The sequence below is a fragment of the Acipenser ruthenus genome, chromosome 23 (assembly GCF_902713425.1).
Source record: "Acipenser ruthenus chromosome 23, fAciRut3.2 maternal haplotype, whole genome shotgun sequence".
In the NCBI taxonomy this organism is placed as follows: domain Eukaryota; kingdom Metazoa; phylum Chordata; class Actinopteri; order Acipenseriformes; family Acipenseridae; genus Acipenser; species Acipenser ruthenus.
The window spans coordinates 14937501-14959514 of record NC_081211.1 but is presented as its reverse complement, the minus strand read 5'-3'; the positions used below and the strand labels follow the sequence as shown (position 1 = coordinate 14959514).

The 22014-nt window shown below is 41.0% G+C and overlaps 1 protein-coding gene across 2 annotated transcripts in view; it reads right to left on the bottom strand.

Moving 5' to 3' along the window:
• The window catches only part of LOC117413302 (PH and SEC7 domain-containing protein 2-like), a 208720-nt gene that overhangs the window by 25493 nt on the left and 161213 nt on the right, over window positions 1-22014 (bottom strand). For both annotated transcript variants that reach the window (XM_058996660.1, XM_058996661.1), the window contains 3 exons: window positions 13458-13501; window positions 12241-12431; window positions 4635-4705 (listed from right to left, as the gene is read on the bottom strand). In XM_058996660.1, coding sequence (XP_058852643.1) covers window positions 4635-4705; window positions 12241-12431; window positions 13458-13501 — 306 coding nt within the window. The remainder of the gene's footprint in view (window positions 1-4634; window positions 4706-12240; window positions 12432-13457; window positions 13502-22014) is intronic.

Genomic DNA, 22014 nt, shown 5'->3' with positions numbered 1-22014 from the left:
AAGAATGTAGCGGAGAGCTCCATGGGTTACATTCCTCTGATGAGGGTGTCAATCCGGCAGACCACACGCAAGTCCAGCACCACCATCAAAGAAGGCTGGATGGTGCATTACAACAACAAGGACACACCCCTCACAGACAAGCCTCAGTCAGTATATCTGTGTCTAACAGCCAGCGTCCAGCGAGGACTCGGACGACAGCGACCTGCACGGCCTTACAGAGAGAGTCAGCATTCTCTAAACGCCACGCCTCCACAATGGGACCCGGAGGGGGCTCCTGCTAACGGAACAAAAACCCCTTTCCCTGCTCTTTATCACCCTCTGTAGACCTTGTGCTGCAAGAACTGCCCACACACTCCAGAAACTGTTTTGGGCTGTATCGTGGCTGCAGTCGTTATTTGACAATTGAGCAGTTGTTGCACAGGATATTTTATAGATCTGCAGTCAAACTTCTTTGGTCTGGGAATCAGCTGTGCTGGCAACAGTGAGACTGCTGTTGATTTGTATTGTGACAATGTACAGTATTGCCTCTGCAGATTACCTTTAAGACAGAAAAATAATAATAATAATTGCACCGGACTACTGCACAACTGATCTAAAGTTCATTATTAACGCATGCTTACACATGCAATTCAAAAGGAAGCCTTAAAAAGCGCTGATCCCAGCAAATACTGTAACTTCTTTATTTCATTTCTTAATGCCATTCACTACAGTAAAAGCCCTCTCAAGCATTGCCTGTGAAATGACAGACAACACGCTATTAAACCCACAATACAACATGCCTGGTAAATCCTGGAATGAAAAACACTTTTCAAAATAGTCTGGCAGTCGGAGCTGGATCAAATTTATAGTAGTGCATTAGAAACCTGTTATTTATTATATTATATTATATATTATACTATATTGGGTTGCTAAGGCTATAGCTGTCTTATAATTGTAATATTATATTCTGACCTGTAATGTTTAGAGTTATGGTTTTCTCAGCAAATACCTTAGCACACTGGGATGAAGGCAGGAGCAGAAATGTTGGTCGACTTGGCTTTAAGTTTACGCTCAGACCTGGTTAACATTTTCTGCAGACAGCATTTGGACAATGCAGAATAACTGGGTTTGGGAGCATTTGTTGCCTCTCTATACCCCACTCAGCAGACCCCTTGCTTAGATATATCTTGAGATCCATTGAACGTACTAGTATTTCCTTAGAGTGCTGTCCATTTTGACAGTGCATATTTTGTGAGCACCAACACGCTTGTTATAAAGGGACAGCAATCCATTCTGTTTAGTGGTGATCCGTCTCCCCAGTTACCATTTATATACATTTTTTTAAGCATAATGCAGATATGAAAATGAAAGCACCTTAACCAGTACTTTTATAGCAAAATGTCCACATGGTAGCCATAACTTAATATGAGGTGGTCATATCCAGTTTGAGCTGTACTTTTGTTCACTATCACTGTCACTGTCTTATATTGGATAATTATTGTTAGATTTTAATTTGAAAACCCAAATATAGTCAATGTTATTTATTGGCAGTGCCCATTCTATGCCATATCTACACAGACATTTTTAAGGAGCAAGGCTAAACATTATTCATTTACTAAATGCAGTATGACTGAGATTTGTTCTACATTCTACATCATCATTCACATTCATCCCAAGTAATTAACTGGACTTCCATACCGGTTTGGTGAGCTCTTTCCGTTGACTGTGTCATCGTTGTTGTTTTTTTTTCTTTTGTTACTTTTTGGGACTTCATTACTATTTTGTTGATTTATATTTTGTGTTGCATTGTTTATTCATTCTGTATAAGCTCTGTTGTGTATCTTCATTTATAATCTGTTTTCCTGGGTTTGTTTGCACTATATTCTCTTCCTTGTCACTCTGTCCCTAACTGAGTTGTTTTCTTCTGTAATTGTTTAGTCTTATTCTTTTTGTCAAGCTTTGTGTTCCTTGGAATAAACCAGTGTTTGTGTAGTTAAATGGACGCATTGTGACGACCCTGTTTTACTGTCAGTCACCCTTACTTACTTATTTAGTTTTAATTATTTGGCCAGTAGTATCTCCTAAGGGAGGACAGTACAGTTGCTTATCAACTGTGTAGGGTGCCCGTTACAAGTGTATCTGTTACAATGCCGGTGTCGTGTTATTTTCAGTACGCAGCGTATGCCTAAACACCTTCCACTAAGAAAGCAGGGAAGCGCCCATTCAAATCTGGTACATTATGCTGTTTTCAGTCTTTTACATCTTTATTTGAATTCATCATATTTCTCCACCATTAAGAAAATAGTATGCACATATTTATCATATGCAATACATTGTATATTTTTTTACTTCTGCAACTTTGTGGCGGACTTATTTTGTCTTGTTCATTGAGATTTCTTTTTCTTTTTAGAGAAATTGATTGTTTTCAAAAAAAGTTTTCAAAAAAAAAAGTATAATTAATGGTAAATGTACCTCTGTTTGACAATAGGTAAACACCCATCAGATCGCAATTGATTGCACTTATACCAAAATCTGACAGCATACCACTTTCTGACATTACATGGGTCAAATTTTGGTCCGCGTACCATATTGTGGCAATGTACCATTTTCTAACACTACACGGTGCTCAGATTGAGATGAGAGACGTACGGTGGAGCAGTGCTGCAGGAGGAAGCTTGATCTGCGCACACTTTGGTCCTCACAAGAGAAATTCTCTTTCTCCAAGCGAACGCTCCCGAGTAAATGTTGAGAAATCTATTGCCCAGTGGATTTATGACTCACGATGTGTGATTTAAAATGTCACTTAAATATATAATGCTGCAGTAGGGACAACAGCAAGTATGTGTTTTAAATGAAGGGCTTAAAGAGTAATTTTGTATGATGCATGGCAACATTAATGTGTGTGAGACTACATGGGCATAACATTTACTTGTATTTGGAAACGACTGACTAAATATTGTTTAAATAACCTTACACTGCACAAACCAAACTGAAACATCATGGCTGTTTTAATGTATGTTTATACAATACAACCTGTCTTAATCAGCTCCTCAACACTGGAATTCTGTAGAATACTGCATAATGTTCAGACGGAATCCCTATTGAAATGAATGCTGTGATACCACTGCAACCCGGAACCTGTCTTCTCTGAATTTGACATAATTTCTACGTCTTGTCTGCCTAAAATCGATGTCAATATAAGATTGTATGTTGTGTGTCCTGCAAATCCTTGTTTACGGAATGGAGAAAGTCAGATTAAAATGAATACAATCCTTGAATTACTGGGTATTTCTCCATATGTGTTCATATAGTTTGTCATGTTCTGTATACTGTGCCTCTATTTGTTTAGGTACAGTATTAGATTTGGCAGTACCTCTGAAAGCAGCACTCTGTATAATCCAGCACAATGTTCTGGTCTCAAGCGATGCCGGATTAGACAGGTTTTACTTTCCATTTTAAGGTAATTTTCTCTCATGTCTGATTTCCTCCTGTTTCCAGACTGTTAGCCTGACTGACTCATGACAGTCTGATCTGATCACAGTCTCTCCAGGGAACTCTCTTTCCTTTCCTTTGACTTTCACCAACATCACAGTGCAAGCTATTCCTGGACAACTTTCTTATTGATGTTACAGTATATTCTTAGCCCATTGGCCTCAAAGTAATGTAAAATGCAAAACTAATTTTTCTGATTTGTAACTGATTTTGTTGATAATATACTATATATGGATTGCGTCATATTGCCTAATTTTACAATACAGACAGATAAGTAATCTACATAATTAGTTTAAGACTACAAATTCAGAAACACTCCGACAAAAAGCTCCTTAATCAAAGTATTCTAAACAATTCTAGCCAGTGTAAGCAGTAAGCCTTGACACCTGTGCTTCATACAATTTGCCTTGACCAATTACTCCAATGCTATTATTGTTATTTTGTCGTGTTGTACTAATAAATCATTATTGTTTAAACAAACTGAAGAGTCGCATTTGCAAGCTTTCTTATATATCATCCTCAGGCCGGAACTTAATCAAGGGGCAATTAATAGCCTACTGTGTGTTATAGCATATAAATCCAACGTGATTTTCGAGGATACATCACAAAGGATTTATATACTGTAATGAATACACATTGCTTAATTCCTTAATACATTAGAATATACATCCAGCCATCTACCTTGTTGTGTCCATCAAAAACACTAATTATTAAACTACATTTAGCTTATAACCACAACAAACCTAATATTCAATGTTCAACCTCTACTCACAGCACCTGTGTTTCTCATTTGAATCATGGAGATGCAATGTTTGCAGAGCTGTGTTTAGCTGTGAGTCTGGTTCTTAGCAAGCTGTGTCGGGATGAGTCATATATTTTTGATATTTTAATCCATGTATTGAAATATGGGCTGCAGAGCTACAGGAGAATAGTTCCATCTTGTGGTTTATCATGTCACAGAACCACTCGATGGAATTATTCTCTTGTAATCCCATCAACCTATCTATTGTTCTACGTGCCGTACAAATGCCAACATAATACAGTCAAAGCAGTGCTAAACTTCAGTGTCAGATGTGTGTTCTCTGGCTGTCATTGATCACATTGAAACCGGCAGTAAAACCCTTTTCTGCAGACCCCATTGCTCCGGTTGTTTGCAGTATTACCTTTTGCAGATACAGTATCGTCCCTTTCAAAACAGCGTAGAATTTCTTCCAACCTCTCCTGCCTCGGGGAGCTGAAAAAACACAATGGTATTAAAGATGGGGAAACAGAATGCATCACTCAAAAAAACACCTCTCGGAGCAATAGATGTCCTCAGTTAACGTTGATGACATGAATAAATGAACCATTTACAACAAACGGACACCATTCTCCAATTGTTTTCCATAGGAGGCCAGCCATGAGTTAGAATTGCTGTTGAAAAGCTTCACATGGACTACAATGATTATTTCAGATAAACAAAGGTAACTAAATAAATGACTTTGAGGTTGTATAATAGTGATAGTCATTGCTGTGTTCCTCGGTAACAATGGAACTCAAGATAAACCCTTGACCATGCTTCGCTACGTCACAATGGCATCTCCATGTGATAAACTAATAAATCCAAGGCTACAAACATCGATTTTGAAGTGCAAAGACAAAAACAAATTCAAGAGAAAATTAACAGAAAGAAAATGTGTATCTTTTAATCATTCAGATGGTGAGTTTTACTCATTTAAAACTGACCCAGGCAGCTAGATTTAGCTTGTACTGTCTTTATTCTCCTGTAACATGTTGGAATAATGAAAGAAACGTATACAATTATTTGATGAACGTTTCAAGTCTTCAACTCAAACTGTTGTTATGAGTTGTGTGTCAAATTCTTCTACTATGGGGTTTGGCGTGGTCACCACCCTCAAATGTGCTGGATATTTATGTAGTAGACATCAGCCCTGGGGTTCCTTTTTTTCTCTCTGCACATAAAAGATGCTTAAATAGCTTGTTGCATTCATTTAGGCCAGATTACAGTGCCTTTTAATGAAATGTATTTGCTTACGATTGTAAGTCGCCCTGGATAAGGGCGTCTGCTAAGAAATAAATAATAATAATACCTGCTCCCTGTACTAAACAGGATAAAGGAATTACTGAAGGATTGACTTTTTTACCCGTACTGGTGTTCAGAGATTATGACCACCTTGGAATTCACTTAAAACAGAAAACAGCGCCCTGTACAGCATGACTATAAGTGAATGTGACTAACAAAACAATCCCATAATCTCACCTGTTCTACACTTCCATTAGCTACATCCATAATCTCACCTGTTCTGCACTTCCATTAGCTACATCCCATAATCTCACCTGTTCTACACTTCCATTAGCTACATCCCATAATCTCACCTGTTCTGCACTTCCATTAGCTACATCCCATAATCTCACCTGTTCTGCACTTCCATTAGCTACATCCCATAATCTCACCTGTTCAGCACTTCCATTAGCTACATCCCATAATCTCACCTGTTCTGCACTTCCATTAGCTACATCACATAATATCACCTGTTCTGCACTTCCATTAGCTACATCCCATAATCTCACCTGTTCTGCACTCCCATTAGCTACATCCCATAATCTCACCTGTTCTGCACTTCCATTAGCTACATCCCATAATCTCACCTGTTCTGCACTTCCATTAGCTACATCACATAATCTCACCTGTTCTACATTTGCATTAGCTACATCCCATAATCTCACGTGTTCTACACTTCCATTAGCTACATCCCATAATCTCACCTGTTCTGCACTTCCATTAGCTACATCCCATAATCTCACCTGTTCAGCACTTCCATTAGCTACATCACATAATCTCACCTGTTCTACATTTGCATTAGCTACATCACATAATCTCACCTGTTCTGCACTTCCATTAGCTACATCCCATAATCTCACCTGTTCTGCACTTCCATTAGCTACATCCCATAATCTCACCTGTTCTGCACTTCCATTAGCTACATCACATAATCTCACCTGTTCTACACTTCCATTAGCTACATCCCATAATCTCACCTGTTCTGCACTTCCATTAGCTACATCCCATAATCTCACCTGTTCTACACTTCCATTAGCTACATCCCATAATCTCACCTGTTCTGCACTTCCATTAGCTACATCCCATAATCTCACCTGTTCTGCACTTCCATTAGCTACATCCCATAATCTCACCTGTTCTGCACTTCCATTAGCTACATCCCATAATCTCACCTGTTCTGCACTTCCATTAGCTACATCACATAATCTCACCTGTTCTACACTTCCATTAGCTACATCCCATAATCTCACCTGTTCTGCACTTCCATTAGCTACATCCCATAATATCACCTGTTCTACACTTCCATTAGCTACATCCCATAATCTCACCTGTTCTGCACTTCCATTAGCTACATCCCATAATCTCACCTGTTCTGCACTTCCATTAGCTACATCCCATAATATCACCTGTTCTGCACTTCCATTAGCTACATCCCATAATCTCACCTGTTCTGCACTTCCATTAGCTACATCACATAATATCACCTGTTCTACACTTCCATTAGCTACATCCCATAATCTCACCTGTTCTGCACTTCCATTAGCTACATCCCATAATCTCACCTGTTCTGCACTTCCATTAGCTACTCCCATAATCTCACCTGTTCTGCACTTCCATTAGCTACATCCCATAATCTCACCTGTTCTGCACTTCCATTAGCTACATCCCATAATCTCACCTGTTCTGCACTTCCATTAGCTACATCCCATAATATCACCTGTTCTACACTTCCATTAGCTACATCCCATAATCTCACCTGTTCTGCACTTCCATTAGCTCCATCCCATAATATCACCTGTTCTACACTTCCATTAATTACATCCCATAATATCACCTGTTCTGCACTTCCATTAGCTACATCCCATAATATCACCTGTTCTGTACATCCCATAATCTCACCTGTTCAGCACTTCCATTAGCTACATATATCTCAAATGTTTTGAAAGAAACACATTACAGCAAACATGGATTTTCTATTTCTAACATGGAATCTGCTGCTCAAGGTCTCTGTGTCAGAGGGAAGTGGCACTCAAGCAGCTCTGCAGAGCGGCGCACAGGAGATAAAATATTTTAAACTTTCACCGCGCCACGCCGTGACGTAAACTACTAGCAGCCAATCAGGGGAAAGTAGGAGGCTCCTTTGCGAGGAAGAAAAAAATTAATAAAATGGAGGACAAGCTTGTGGTTCTGATTTCAGATTTTCCAGAGTTGTATAATACAACATTAAGTAGGTTTGAAATCTGCCTTCATCAAACTGGTGCTCCTGTATCAGCGAATGATATTCGCCGTACCTTTTTCTTTTCTTGAGGATGTCATGGACCCACAGCGATCTTACTTTTTTTTTTCTCTCTGGTAGAGCAGGGCAATCGCAATTCTCTTTTTTTTGTTTGCTGTTCATTGTTCCAGGTATTGTGTTGTCAGATGCACAGTACCACTGACTGTTGCCACTATTACAGTTTCCCCCCCAAAAGTTTGATATGATGGGGTGGCAGTATTTGCATTTTTTAATCATGTGTATACGATAATGCTCAATAATATCAATGTATAATGATGCCTTTAACTCACACTCTCTTTGCCTATACCCAGCAAACCAGACAAAACTCACAAAGAAAGAAAATATTTTTAAAAGCAACATGTTTTTTATTTTATTTTAAACAACACAACTGCCTGATATTTGGGGTAATTGTGGGGGGATTATGATGGTGTGTGTGGGGGGTTAAAATTAGGTTTTATAAAAAAAAAATTATAATGTTTCGCTCCTCATACTTGAAATATTTTTTTTTTGCTAAGCTTTGTGTCTTCTGTATAAAAATAGTTTTCCCTTCCTGCTGGCATTTACTGTTTGTTGCTTGGCAACCAAAAGTCACATTATTATTATTTGTTTATTCAGCAGACGCCTTTATCCAAGGCGACTTACAGAGACTAGGGTGTGTGAACTATGCACCAGCTGCAGAGTCACTTACAATTACATCTCACCCGAAAGACGGAGCACCAGGAGGTTAAGTGACTTACTCAGGGTCACACAATGAGTCAGTGGCTGAAGTGGGATTTGAACCAGGGACCTTCTGGTTACAAGCCCTTTTCTTTAACCACTGGACCACACAGCCTCCTGCCGCAGCCGTGACGTAACAACAGACCGCCAACTGACTTTCACTTGCCGCACCCCTGCCGCGTTCGGTGTGAACAGTAGTCTGCGGCAACTGCAGAGTGGCGCGCAAGGAGGCGGTATGCGCGCTGCATCTGGTGTGAACGCCTGTGACAGGATTGAAAGGAGTCCCTGTCGTAATTCGCCCTCCCGACCACAGGCAGTGCTGTGTAGGGTTGACCGTGATTGGGTCAGGAGGCTGAACTCTGACCAGACAGGAAGTTCCCGGTTGGGCGGCCATCTTGGCCCAAGGTGGAACCATGCGGCCGCCGAGTCCCATCATTGCAATCAGCTGTGCTGTGCTCATCGATTGGCTGACGTGGGGCAGCATGCCGATTGCAGGGGCGGAACTCGGTCTCCCTGTCCTGAACTGAAAACACGGAAGAGACGCGTTGTGCTTTGTTGTTTTGCTTTTACAAACCTGCTGTAATTCACAGAATCCTGAAACTCTGGAAAATCTTGGTGGATTACCGCGGTGGGGAAAAAGCCCAGGACTAGTCATTATTCCTTGGAAGGGAGCCAAGAGGCAGTGAGAGGAAACCCACTGCAATAGCACAGACAAACCCAGTGCTTCCTTTGTTGTTGTTTTTGTAACCGCGATGTTTTTATTTACTCTTTTTATTTGAAACCTGAGTTTACCATCGCTGGTATTCCAGGTGGTTTTCTTGTTTATTTTCTGCAATACTGGACTGTTTATTTTCATTGTGTGTTAAAATAAAATCCTCCCCAGATACCATTGTTGGTACAGGGCTCCAGGACTAAACGTCACTTCCGGCTCCTGTGTGCTGTCATTTCTGGTCCTTCCCTAAGCTCCGCCCACTACCCTCCCACAACGCCCCTTAACTCTCATGATATCAGCAGTGCCTTTGGGGTCAAAGCATGTTTCTGGCCATTGAAGGGGTGGGAAAATGCTCACGGTATGCAAGCAAGTGCAACACTTACTGAAAGCATGGTTTGCAAACAGATTTCTTTCACCAAGTGCAGTGCCAGATATCATGTCTTAAAATATCAACACATGTTTACTACAGCATGAGTTTCTTTCATAACCCGGATTTATAGCTTCACAGAATAATTAGCTACAATAGGTTTGATATCTTGATGGCAGCTTTTTTATGCAAAATCTTGTTACCAAACACTTGTTTTCACACTGTGTTATTACCACCCTGTGTTATGTTGCTATTCAGTCCAATCCAGGCATAAGAGGACATGTCTAAAGCACGCCACTGCACTGGAAAAAGGGCCAAACCCTTGATTTAACACGTAAGGCCTACGTTGCTTCAAGAGGAAAAGGGATTAAAACAACACAGGTGCAGATTTGTATGTATTTATTTATTTAATAAATTCACACCAGCTAGCTTTAGTAATACAACACAGCTGTATTATAGCAGTTGTAAAAAACCTGATCATGCTCGGACTGCAGTTCTTTGCAGTTAAAACAAAGTAGCAGTTTTTTTCATCTGATCTTTGGCATCGGCTATTAATAAAGCAGGTTAGACGGGAGGCTTGCTCCATTTCTGCAACCCTCACGTCTATGCAGACCCCTTTTCTCCCGCTGTAAATCCATTAATTAGCATTGTATTTAGCACTGCTCAGAAGGGCTGCTTTTGCTTAAGTAAGCAATCTGTGGAATCGTTTTCATTCAAATATGTTCTGCACCTTTGGGTACGGTAAATTAGTAAACATGTATTACCAGTGCGGTGAATTGTAACGTAGTGGCAATTGCTTTTCTCATAAGGACAGCTCTTGGAAATCAACTGTCATGTTGTTATATATTCATGAAATTCTACAGTATGTAATTATCCCTCTGCATGAGGATGAGTACAAGCTGTCTCTCTGTCTGAGTTCAATTACACACTGGGATTGTTTCTCCTCCTAGCTCTACACCAGACCCTGCTGGCCACCTTCCCAACATCCACTCTGCATCTCCAGGGTGGAACGAGGCAATTGGCTTGGAGGAGGCCCACCCACCTCCAGTTCTCCTGAGTTGTTGTGGGGAACTGCTGTGTTACAGGAGTGTAATTAGACATTCTAAACTGGAGAGAAAATCAGGGGCAAAGTAAAAGAAGCATTCATAGGGTCCCCGGCACTACTGTGTGAGTGTGCGTGTGCGTGCGTGCGCGTGCGTGTGCGTGCGTGTGCGTGCGTGGGGGAGGTGGGGGGGCCATACAATCAGGAGCTGGCTGGTACGAATCCTGGTTGTGCTAAGTTGCTGATTTGGGCTGTGGACCACAGTAAATTTGTACGATAATTTTGTGCCTTACTTTTACCATAGTTTTCCACGGTCTGACACATTTATTTTGTTTTTAAATATGCTTTACCATACCTCTCTGAGATTTACAGTGCTTGCCTACACTTAGCTATGATTTTACTGAGGTGTTCCTGCTGCTTTAGGAGGAATGGTCACAGTGCACCTGGTTGCTCTTCAGCGCCCCCCAATGAGGTAGAGGGGAATCACAGGTAGTGATCAGTTCTCTTTATTATTATTATTATTATTATTATTATTATTATTATTATTATTATTATTATTATTATTATTATTATTTATTTCTTAGCAGACGCCCTTATCCAGGGCGACTTACAATTGTTACAAGATATCACATTATTTTTATATACAGTTACCCATTTATACAGTTGGGTTTTTACTGGAGCAATCTATGTAAAGTACCTTGCTCAAGGGTACAGCAGCAGTGTCCCCTACCAGGGATTGAACCCACAACCCTCCGGTCAAGAGTCCAGAGCCCTAACCACTACTCCACACTGCTGCCCACTTAACATTCTCTGAATGTTAAGTGGGTTGCAATGGGTGTAAAATTGCTAATGAATATCGGTGCTCTTAGCTCTCACTAAAAGAAGAGTACATTTGAACCTGTCATGCAGTGTTCACTTAGTGATACAGAATGCATATAAACCTGTCATGCAGTGTTCACTTAGTGATACAGAATGCATATAAACCTGTCATGCAGTGTTCACTTAGTGATAGAGAATGCATATGAACCTGTCATGCAGTGTTCACTTAGTGATAGAGAATGCATATGAACCTGTCATGCAGTGTTCACTTAGTGATAGAGAATGCATATGAACCTGTCATGCAGTGTTCACTTAGTGATAGAGAATGCATATGAACCTGTCATGCAGTGTTCACTTAGTGATAGAGAATGCATATAAACCTGTCATGCAGTGTTCACTTAGTGATACAGAATGCATATAAACCTGTCATGCAGTGTTCACTTAGTGATAGAGAATGCATATGAACCTGTCATGCAGTGTTCACTTAGTGATAGAGAATGCATATGAACCTGTCATGCAGTGTTCACTTAGTGATAGAGAATGCATATGAACCTGTCATGCAGTGTTCACTTAGTGATAGAGAATGCATATGAACCTGTCATGCAGTGTTCACTTAGTGATAGAGAATGCATATGAACCTGTCATGCAGTGCTCACTTAGTGATAGAGAATGCATATGAACCTGTCATGCAGTGCTCACTTAGTGATAGAGAATGCATATGAACCTGTCATACAGTGTAAAGCAGTGGATTTCGTTCCCACACCACAGTACGTACTTCGTTTGCCATCCATGTCTGCGTGGCTCTTGCGCGTCAGGACCCCGTGCTTGTAGGTAGCTGCGTTGGATGCCAGTGGAATGTGGAGGAAGGGGTTGCTGCTGTACACGATCCTCGTCACCTTCTTCACTCCGCTGTCAGATTTGTCATCGACCAGCTCGGACAGGGACTTCCCCAGCTCCTCATCATCCCTTCCACAGGAAACAGAGTGAGCACACACGTATTATAACACAGAGACACTCAATACTGTCTGCAGCATCAGAGCACACATGTATTAGAACACAGAGACACTCAATACTGCCTGCAGCATCAGGGCACACACGTATTAGAACACAGAGACACTCAATACTGTCCGCAGCATCAGACACACACATATTAGAACAACACAGACACTCAATACTGCCTACAGCATCAGAGCACACACGTATTAGAACACAGAGACACTCAATACTACCTACAGCATCAGAGCACATATGTATTAGAACAACACAGACACTCAATACTGCCTGCAGCATCAGAGCACACACGTATTAGAACAACACAGAGACACTCAATACTGCCTATAACATGACCTTCAGAGTCATTGTAGCTAAGAAAAAAGTATCATTTTTCTCCACCATGTCCCGCCATTGACTATAGGTCTCAAATGTACAGTTTTGAAAGAAACACATTGTTTTAGCAAACATCACATTAGTCTCAATTACCTTTTACCTCAATTCTCTGTTACCTTCAGCCTCACATTTATGATTTAAAACGTCCTACTGGAGAACTACTAGAAGTATTTTGTAGATAATATATTGCAACGAACCACGCTGAGTTCAAACTTTCAAGGATGTAATGAGAAGCAGAAACATGATTTGGAAACCAAATGCCATGAATGACACAGATTATTACATGGATCTGTATGTATTATTATTATTTACTTATTAGCTGACGCCCTTATCCAGGGCGACTTACAATTGTTACAAGATATCACGTTATATCATGTTATTTTTACATACAATTACTACCCATTTATACAGTTGGGTTTTTACTGGAGCAATCTAGGTAAAGTACCTTGTTCAAGGGTACAGCAGCAGTGTCCCCTAGCGGGGATTGAACCCACAACCGGAGGGTTCAAGAGTCCGGAGCCCTAACCACTACTCCACACTGCTGTACAACATTGTTACTTTGTTAAACCTTAGTATGTCTCTGTAGGGGGTAAAACAGGTACTTACATTGCCCATTCTAGCTTTTCATTCTTTATTGAATTGTAGAGAATCTGAAAGAAAAGAAGATAATTTAATTTCAAGCTCTTTTTGTTTTATCTAGAATTACAATGCCCAGATGGTGGTATATTTCTGAAGACATTGAGAAAAACTTCTAGTGAAAACATTATGAATTTGAATGTTTCTTTAGTGCTGCTACTTCACAGGACAGGAGCAAGTGCTGTGTGGAGCACTAAGAGCCTCCTGGGGTTAGAGTGCTTGGGACCTGGGAGAGAATCACCAATCTCCCAGAGTCTTTTCTAGGGTAAGGCTACAGGAGCTCATCATAGACAACATGGAGCAAATCCAGCTGCTAATATACTGGTATTGTCCCTGCAAGCAATACTTTTTTAAAACACAGATTTGTGTATCAAAAAACAAAAACAAAACAAACACATTTTTTTGTCACTTTACATCGCCAAAGACATAAGAACAAATAGAAAATCGCCAACATTTCCTTGACTTGAAAGAATGGAGAAGATGAAGAGGCCAGGGTTCTCCCCCTGGCTCCCTGTGAACCGTCCTTGTGGAGGTGAGGCTGTCTGGGAGACGAGCTTGGCTTCCCCCAAGGGGGAGAATAGAACAGATGAAAAGAGAGAGCACAGGGAAGAAATTGAGAAAAGGATCTACGAATGTCTGGCTTGCAGAGAACTGCCTTCTCTGAGGTGAAACTGGTGCGACCGGACCTCCATGGTTGGGAAGTGAGCTTTACTTGCCCCCAGAGGAGACCGTCGCATTCGTGGAGCAACATAGTGGAAGGAGGAGAGGAAGGGGTAAACGAAAAGAGAGACGTGAAAAAAGTGGCTTCAGGGAGTAGACAGGGAGATTGACAGGGAGATTGACAGGGGGTGGGCCTAGCTCCCTCCCTTGAACTATGCCCCAAAGTTACAAATAATTACATTTTCTGTCCAAATAAGATCAAATAAGTAAAGACTTAGCAGGGTTCTCATCTCTCTATTTTACATGCTTAAAAAAAGAAGCTTCCTGTAACTTTATAAAATTGTAATGAATGACCCCTACTGGCCGGATAGGCACATTGTATTTGTATGTGTGCATAAAGACATGACTACAAAATCTATTAGGGGGATTCCCCTTTAGGGAAACTGTAGCGTGTCTGCCTTTAGTGCCAAGGATCAGCAGTTCAAATCCAGACCACAGAGGAGGATATAACATAAAATATAATAAATAAAAAAATGCATTACAATGTCAAACAGCTTATTTCTTTAAACTCCCAAATCAACAAGAATAAAAGTCAAGTGTGTCGTCCACTGGTCCTAAGAGCCTTAGATGCAACTTATTTTTAGCTTGTGCTCCAGTCAACTGCCCTGTACAGCGCACGCTATCAATCAAAACAGTGAAAGCCAAGGTAAAAATCCCATCCAGTTCATTTAAAACGGTACTGAAATGCTGCCTCTAACATGAAATACTGTACTACTATTGTGGCTTCCGGTAGGCAATATCATTTTGTAGTTTTGTAGTTTGATCACTGATGTTAAATAAAAGATCTAAACTATGTTCATATAGCGTTTATATTTTTTTTTTTTAATGATGTCTCAATCCTAAAATCGTAGGTGATGCAAAACTTGTACATTAATGGTGTGTGGAACAGCTTGTTTAATAAATGTCCACACAAAGTTATATCAAATTTGGACAATCGGTTTGGAAGATATAGGTTACAATGTAAGTGTGATATAACCCATCTATTTGTAATTGAAGTTCTAGTTTTATATTGTGTTTCATTTCCCTCATAATTAACCTTGTGATTAACCTGCAAGCACAGCTGGTAATTGCAATAGCAAGGCAATGGAATCTGAGTGCTGCATTTCCTCCATTCGTAATTCAGGAAATATCAACAGTATTCAGATACAGACACAATCTGCACAAACATACTCCTTTATAAAAGTTTACCACATTGAATTTGCATGCTCATTTGCACTGTGCACTGTGCGTTGCTTCAGTGCACTGAGCAACGCTAACATGCTTCCACATTCAACTCAGGAAATCAGACATGAGGAGGGCTTCAGTGCACTGAGCAACGCTAACATGCTTCCACACTCAACTCAGGAAATCAGACATGAGGAGGGCTTCAGTGCACTGAGCAACGCTAACATGCTTCCACACTCAACTCAGGAAATCAGACATGAGGAAGGCTTCAGTGCACTGAGCAACGCTAACATGCTTCCACACTCAACTCAGAAAATCAGACATAAGGAGGGCTTCAGTGCACTGAGCAACGCTAACATGCTTCCACACTCAACTCAGGAAATCAGACATGAGGAGGGCTGCAGTGTACGATGAACAAGCGTGATGATTGCTCTTGTGGTTTATCACATTACCAGACACCCATGATGTAATTACAGCCTCATTATATACACTTGGATGTTGTTCCTCCGTACAAGTTACACATTTTAAAATATGTACAGTTTTTAATTAAATGAAAGCACACTGGCAGTTGATATTTAAGAAGAGGAAACTCATGAGGTGATCTCGCTCACATTTCCTGTGTTCAAATGAAACAAATTACACTGTGCTAATGAACTGATTTGGTCCTCTGGTGGATTATCAAGCTGATAAATAAAGGGGATAAAACCAACATACCAAATGATAAATCACTCCCATCGTTTACTGAAGTTTACAGCAGTGACACAAGAAGTCTCCCCCTGTATTAACAAGGCTCACTGGAATCCAGATGCATTAATATGCATGTGATGGTCAGTGTGTTCTCCCCCTGTATTAACAAGGCTCACTGGAATCCAGATGCATTAATATGCATGTGACGGTCAGTGTGTTCTCCCCCTGTATTAACAAGGCTCACTGGAATCCAGATGCATTAATATGCATGTGACAGTCAGTGTGTTCTCCCCCTGTATTAATAAGGCTCACTGGAATCCAGATGCATTAATATGCATGTGACGGTCAGTGTGTTGACTGATCAGCAATCATCATTAAAGCTTTAATAACCTTTTACTGGCATTTGCTTCCTACAAATATTAAACTAATCTAATTTGTGTAGCATTTTCATTTTAAAAGGATTTCAATGTCACATGGCTAAACCCTGTTTATTAATAAGCAATAAACCCTCCATGCTTAATTCAGGTCTAAAGATCCTTTGAGTTTTTTATAGTGTTTACTTGTAACGGATATCAATGAGATGAAATGTCCAGGGACCAGATTGCTTGTATCACATGGCATTAATGTCACAGTACAGACACAAATTAAAGATGAAGGGGAGAATGCCACAATATAGACAAATAAAACAGGAAAGGCCAGATTGGAAGGATAACTGACATGCAAAGTTTTGAAGTTTTGCTTTCAGTGGTTGAAGCTAACAAGATAATTCCATAAATCTGACCTGTTATGTGAGTTTATTCTCTATACGTCCAAGACAAACAGAGACGTAAGCACTTAAAAAAGAATCTTTTGTGAAATATGATGCCTTTCTTAATTTTGAGCCTCCAATTATTTTACCCCCTATTTTTTTCCTCACTGTAGGAACTCCCCACAACAGCTCAGGAGAACTGAAGGTAAGTGGGTGCCACCACTCAGTCAAACACCCCTTTACACCCACAAGCTAAGCAGTGGATGCTGGATAGCTACCACCCCCTGGAGGTCAAAGACCAGCCCTGCAGGTGTCTGTTTGAGCTCACCCTGTACCTGGCCACTAGGGGTTGCTGTAGTGAGTTGAAACAAATTAAGCTGGTTACTATATTATAAATTCAGCACCTACTGCCTCAGCAATGACCTAACATGCTGGAATCCAGACCGCGCTCATGCAGCTGGGTCCACTATAGAAACACATGAACTGGGTCAGATATGAGTAGCATACAGTCACTCATCAAATACGTCAGTATTACTACATGTGTTTGTACATAGGCAAATGGATAGGGAAATTAATGTAATAATCATTTTTTACACTGCATATTGCGCTCAAGTCTTTCTAGGATTAAAACATTAGGCATGAGGGTGGATTTGTAACACATATTGCACAGTGGTTGTTATATGGTAGCATTGTGTCAGGTACTGATCTGATACCATAGTTCTGCTAGAACACCAGTATTAGTAGCACTGGCTCATAAAACAGTCCTTGTGCTATTATTGCTTTCATCTTATAAAGCATTTGTTTTTCTAAGTTCACTGTAATACATACAATTTACATCTGTGCTGTGTTTTTCTAAGTTCATTGTCATACATACAATTTATATCTGTGCTGTCTGTTTTTCTAAGTTCATTGTCATACATACAATTTATATCTGTGCTGTCTGTTTTTTTTTTTTCTTTGAATATATTTCGCCAGGAATGTTTTACCCGGCCATCATCAGTCAGGCTCTACACTTTTTTCAGACAGCACATTCACAAACAAATTAGGTTAGTGGGAGTTAAATCTTGTTAGAGTTTAGCAGTCACTGCGCGGCTGTAAGACTTTATGCGCAGTCCACAGAATGCAAAGTAAATCAGAGCAGTCAGGAAGTAAAATGATGTCTGCAATTAGCAAACAAGCTGGGCTGACAGCACATCACGTCCTGTCGCATCTCCTGAGCACTGCGCTCAGCTACGAATACATTAATAGAATTAGATCTGATGAGATTTCAGATAGCAAATCGATGCACAGGAGCAGGACATGGGAGCGGAGTTTTTCTGGAGGAAGCTGGAACTCGACTGTTTTTTTTTTCTCTTCCTCTTTCATCATCATCAAGAGCTCATAGAACTTAAAGGACTGTTTTAAGGAATGTTTTAAGCCATCTTTCTGTCATTTTAAAGTGTACCGCTTGTTCAATTGTAATGAAACTCGCTTAGGACAAGCTGTTGGGTGTATCATAACCTGAGGATATGCAGGGACCTTATTTGTCTGTCTGTCTGTCTCTAATCGTCTGTATGTCACAATCAGTTTGTAGGTGTATATAACCCATTACTTTACATTTATCTATTTCTTTTCACAAGGCAGTCCTGTGAAGGCAGCATGGGCCAGGCCCTTTCCACAGGTGAGCTGGATGTGCAGACCTGCATTCTTCACAAGGCAGTTCTGTGAAGGCAGCATGGACCAGGCCCTTTCCACAGGTGAGCTGGATGTGCAGACCTGCATTCTTCACAAGGCAATCCTGTGAAGGCAGCATGGAGCACAGCCCTTTCCACATGTGAGGTGGATGTGGAGACCTGCATTCTTCACAAGGCAGTCCTGTGAAGGCAGCATGGACCAGGCCCTTTCCACAGGTGAGCTGGATGTGCAGACCTGCATTCTTCAGACCCGGAGAAACATCTTAAAATAGTGGGTGTTTTGTGAATATCAGCATTTCTAAATAGCGTTCTTAAGATGAAACCTAAAAAGGATATTTTTTAGTGAGTTATTGAGTAGATCTGTCTCTCTGTCTGCCTGTCTGACTTGGATTTATCCATGAGCATACAGTGAATAGAGGTCACAGTGATCTGCTTCTTCATGTTGCTGAAGGTTCTAATTCTGAAAGGTCACTCTGCTTGTTTGCTGATTGCACTCATCTTCCCTTTATTCTCAGCACTGTAAGGCAAGCGCAGGACTCTCATTATGGGTACAATCAGGCCTGAAAAGACTGCACTGGCATCTCATGCCTTCCCCCCTCAAAGGCCTGGGTTCCAATCAGAATTCTCAGTAAAACGTGTTCTGGTGGTCTCAGCTTAGCCCCCAGTGGACCATCACACAATGGGCAGGATTTTCAAACATCAGTGTTATCGTATGGAACTTGTGGTATTGTAACAACAGCTTTAGTAGCCAGTGATTTCACTATGTAACACAATTTTTGTTCCTGGGTAGTAAGTGTTATTTCCTAATTGCTTATGCCTCAAAAATATAGAAAATGGCTATTATTCCCCACAAACTTTGCTTTTGTGACCAGGACTATGATATTTTGAAATTTACCTATTTCCAATGAGAAAACGGGTGAATTTGTGTCTTTTCGTTCACATAAAGTCAGAAAGAAACAACATATGAATCCAAATTAACATGTATTTATACTAAAGTAATACAAAAATGACTACAAAAGATTTAGAAGTGAGTAGTTTTTCGAGATTTACGATTATACTGTAAATCACTTTCACAAATCAGCCCCCAAATGTAGTCTCCCATCATGTTCTCGTTATACTGTCCTTGGTAGCGGCGTTCAAAGTCCAGTATATCCTGGTGGAAGCCTTGCTCCTCCGTGTACGCTCCCATGTTCTCCTTGAATTTATCAAGATGAGCATCAAGGATATGGACTTTGAGGGACATCCTACAGCCCATTGTGCCGTAGTTCTTCACCAGAGTCTCAACCAGCTCCACATAGTTTTCGGCCTTGTGATTGCCCAGGAAGCCCCAAACCACTGCGACAAAGCTGTTCCAAGCCGCTTTCTCCTTACTAGTGAATTTCTTGGGGAATTCATTGCACTCCAGGATCTTCTTTATCTGTGGTCCGACGAAGACACCGGCTTTGACCTTTGCCTCAGACAGCTTAGGGAAGAAGTCTTGAAGGTACTTGAAGGTTGCCGACTCCTTATCTAGAGCTCTGACAAATTGTTTCATAAGGCCCAATTTGATGTGCAGTGGTGGCATCAGCACCTTCCGGGGGTCCACCAGTGGCTCCCACTTGACGTTGTTCCTCCCCACAGAGAACTCGGTCTGCTGTGGCCAGTCCCGCCTGTGGTAGTGCGCCTTGGTTTCCCTGCTGTCCCAAAGGCAAAGATAGCAGGGAAACTTGGTAAAACCGCCTTGGAGACCCATCAGGAATGCCACCATTTTGAAGTGACCTCCCAGCTGTACTCATCATACTTCAAGGCGTCCAGCAAGGTCTTGATGCTGTTGTAATCCTCTTTGAGGTGCACCGAGTGAGCCAGGGGAAGAGACGGGTACTTGTTACCATTATGGAGCAGCACGACTTTGAGGCTCCTGGATGAGCTGTCAATGAAGAGGCGCCACTCATTCTGGTTACAGGCGATTCCGATTGCCTTGAACAGACTGGTCACATTGTGGCAGAAGCAGAGCCCATCTTGATGGGTGAAGAAGCTGGAAAAAGGTTGGTGACGCTTCCTCTGATCTGTGATTTGCACACTTTCATCCAACAAGTTCCACTGCTTGAGCCTAGACGTCAAAAGCTCGGCATTGGACTTGGTGAGACCAAGATCTCTAATCAAGTCGTTGAGGTCTTTTTGGTTGGGGTAGTATGAGTTTCTCTCCTCAGCTCCACCTCTGAAATTGTCATCTGGATCTACAACGTCTTCCTCGCTCTCTGACTTGCTGCTCTCTTCTAAAGACGGCTGCTCTCTCTCCGGAGGAGTGGGTACGTGGAGCTCATGGCACTGTGGCACCGGGGCGATGGATGAAGGAAGGTCCGGATACGTGATAGCAGGTGCATTCTTGCCAGTCCGACGTTTGGAAGGGTCCACCATGCAGAAGTAGCAGTTGCTTGAGTGGTCAGTGGGTTCCCGCCAAATTCTTGGGATAGCGAACTTCATGGCTCTCTTTTCCCCTCTGTACCATCCTACAAAAATACATTTATTTCACCCATGACTAATGTGTAAGAGATTCTCGCAACATTTTTCATATATGATATATTTTTTCAATAACATTGAAAATTGTAAAACATTTTAAAATTGAAAACTTTTACAATTTTAAAAATTTTAACAAATTCTATAACATAAAATTCAGAGCAACAATTGTCCATCTTACCTTCCAGAGTTTTTTTGCAGTGCTCGCAGGTGAAATGAGGTGCCCAGGGTTTGTCTTGATCCCCGACAGGTATGCCGAAATGTGCCTTGTAGGCCTCACACATCTTAGCAGATGCTGCCACGGAGTACTTTTTCGCTCTTGTCTTAATAAATTGGCCGCAGACATAGCAAAATGCGTCTGCCGGATGCTTGCAGCCTCTTGATGCCATCTCAGAAAAATGCAGATATGTATCCACTTAGGCAGCTGGAACTAAACTGAACTGGTGGGCTTAAGGCCCCTGTATTGATACTACTATTTATATTACTGGAAAGTTCTAGAAAGTTCTAGAAGTTACTCCAAGTTTACTCAGCACTGAATCTATCTGGAATGTTCTGGAAAATAGGTAAATTTCAAAATATCACTGTCCTGGTCACAAAAGCAAAGTTTGTGGGGAATAATAGCCATTTTCTATACTTTTGAGGCATAAGCAATTAGGAAATAACACTTACTACCCAGGAACCAAAAAAAAAAAAAAGTGTTACACAGTGTTATCTATGTCTCAAATGTCAGATTATTAAATAAGCACTATTGCATTTGTTATTTTAAAACATGATGTCCTACACATGGTTAAAGAAATCTCTTTTTGCAAGCCATGCTTTCAGATAATGTTGCACTTGCTTGACCATTTCACCTGGAGGGGAAAAGTGGCCCTGCCCCTTTAATTGTTTCTTTCCTGTCATTAACCAACCAGCTACTTCCCCAATTGACTGACATGGTTTCAGCCAGTAACATGGTAAGACCCAGAAGTTGCTGTGTTGAAATAACCCAAAAAGTGCAGGTTGCTAATTATTTAAGAAAAGTCATCCTTGGAAGGTTACT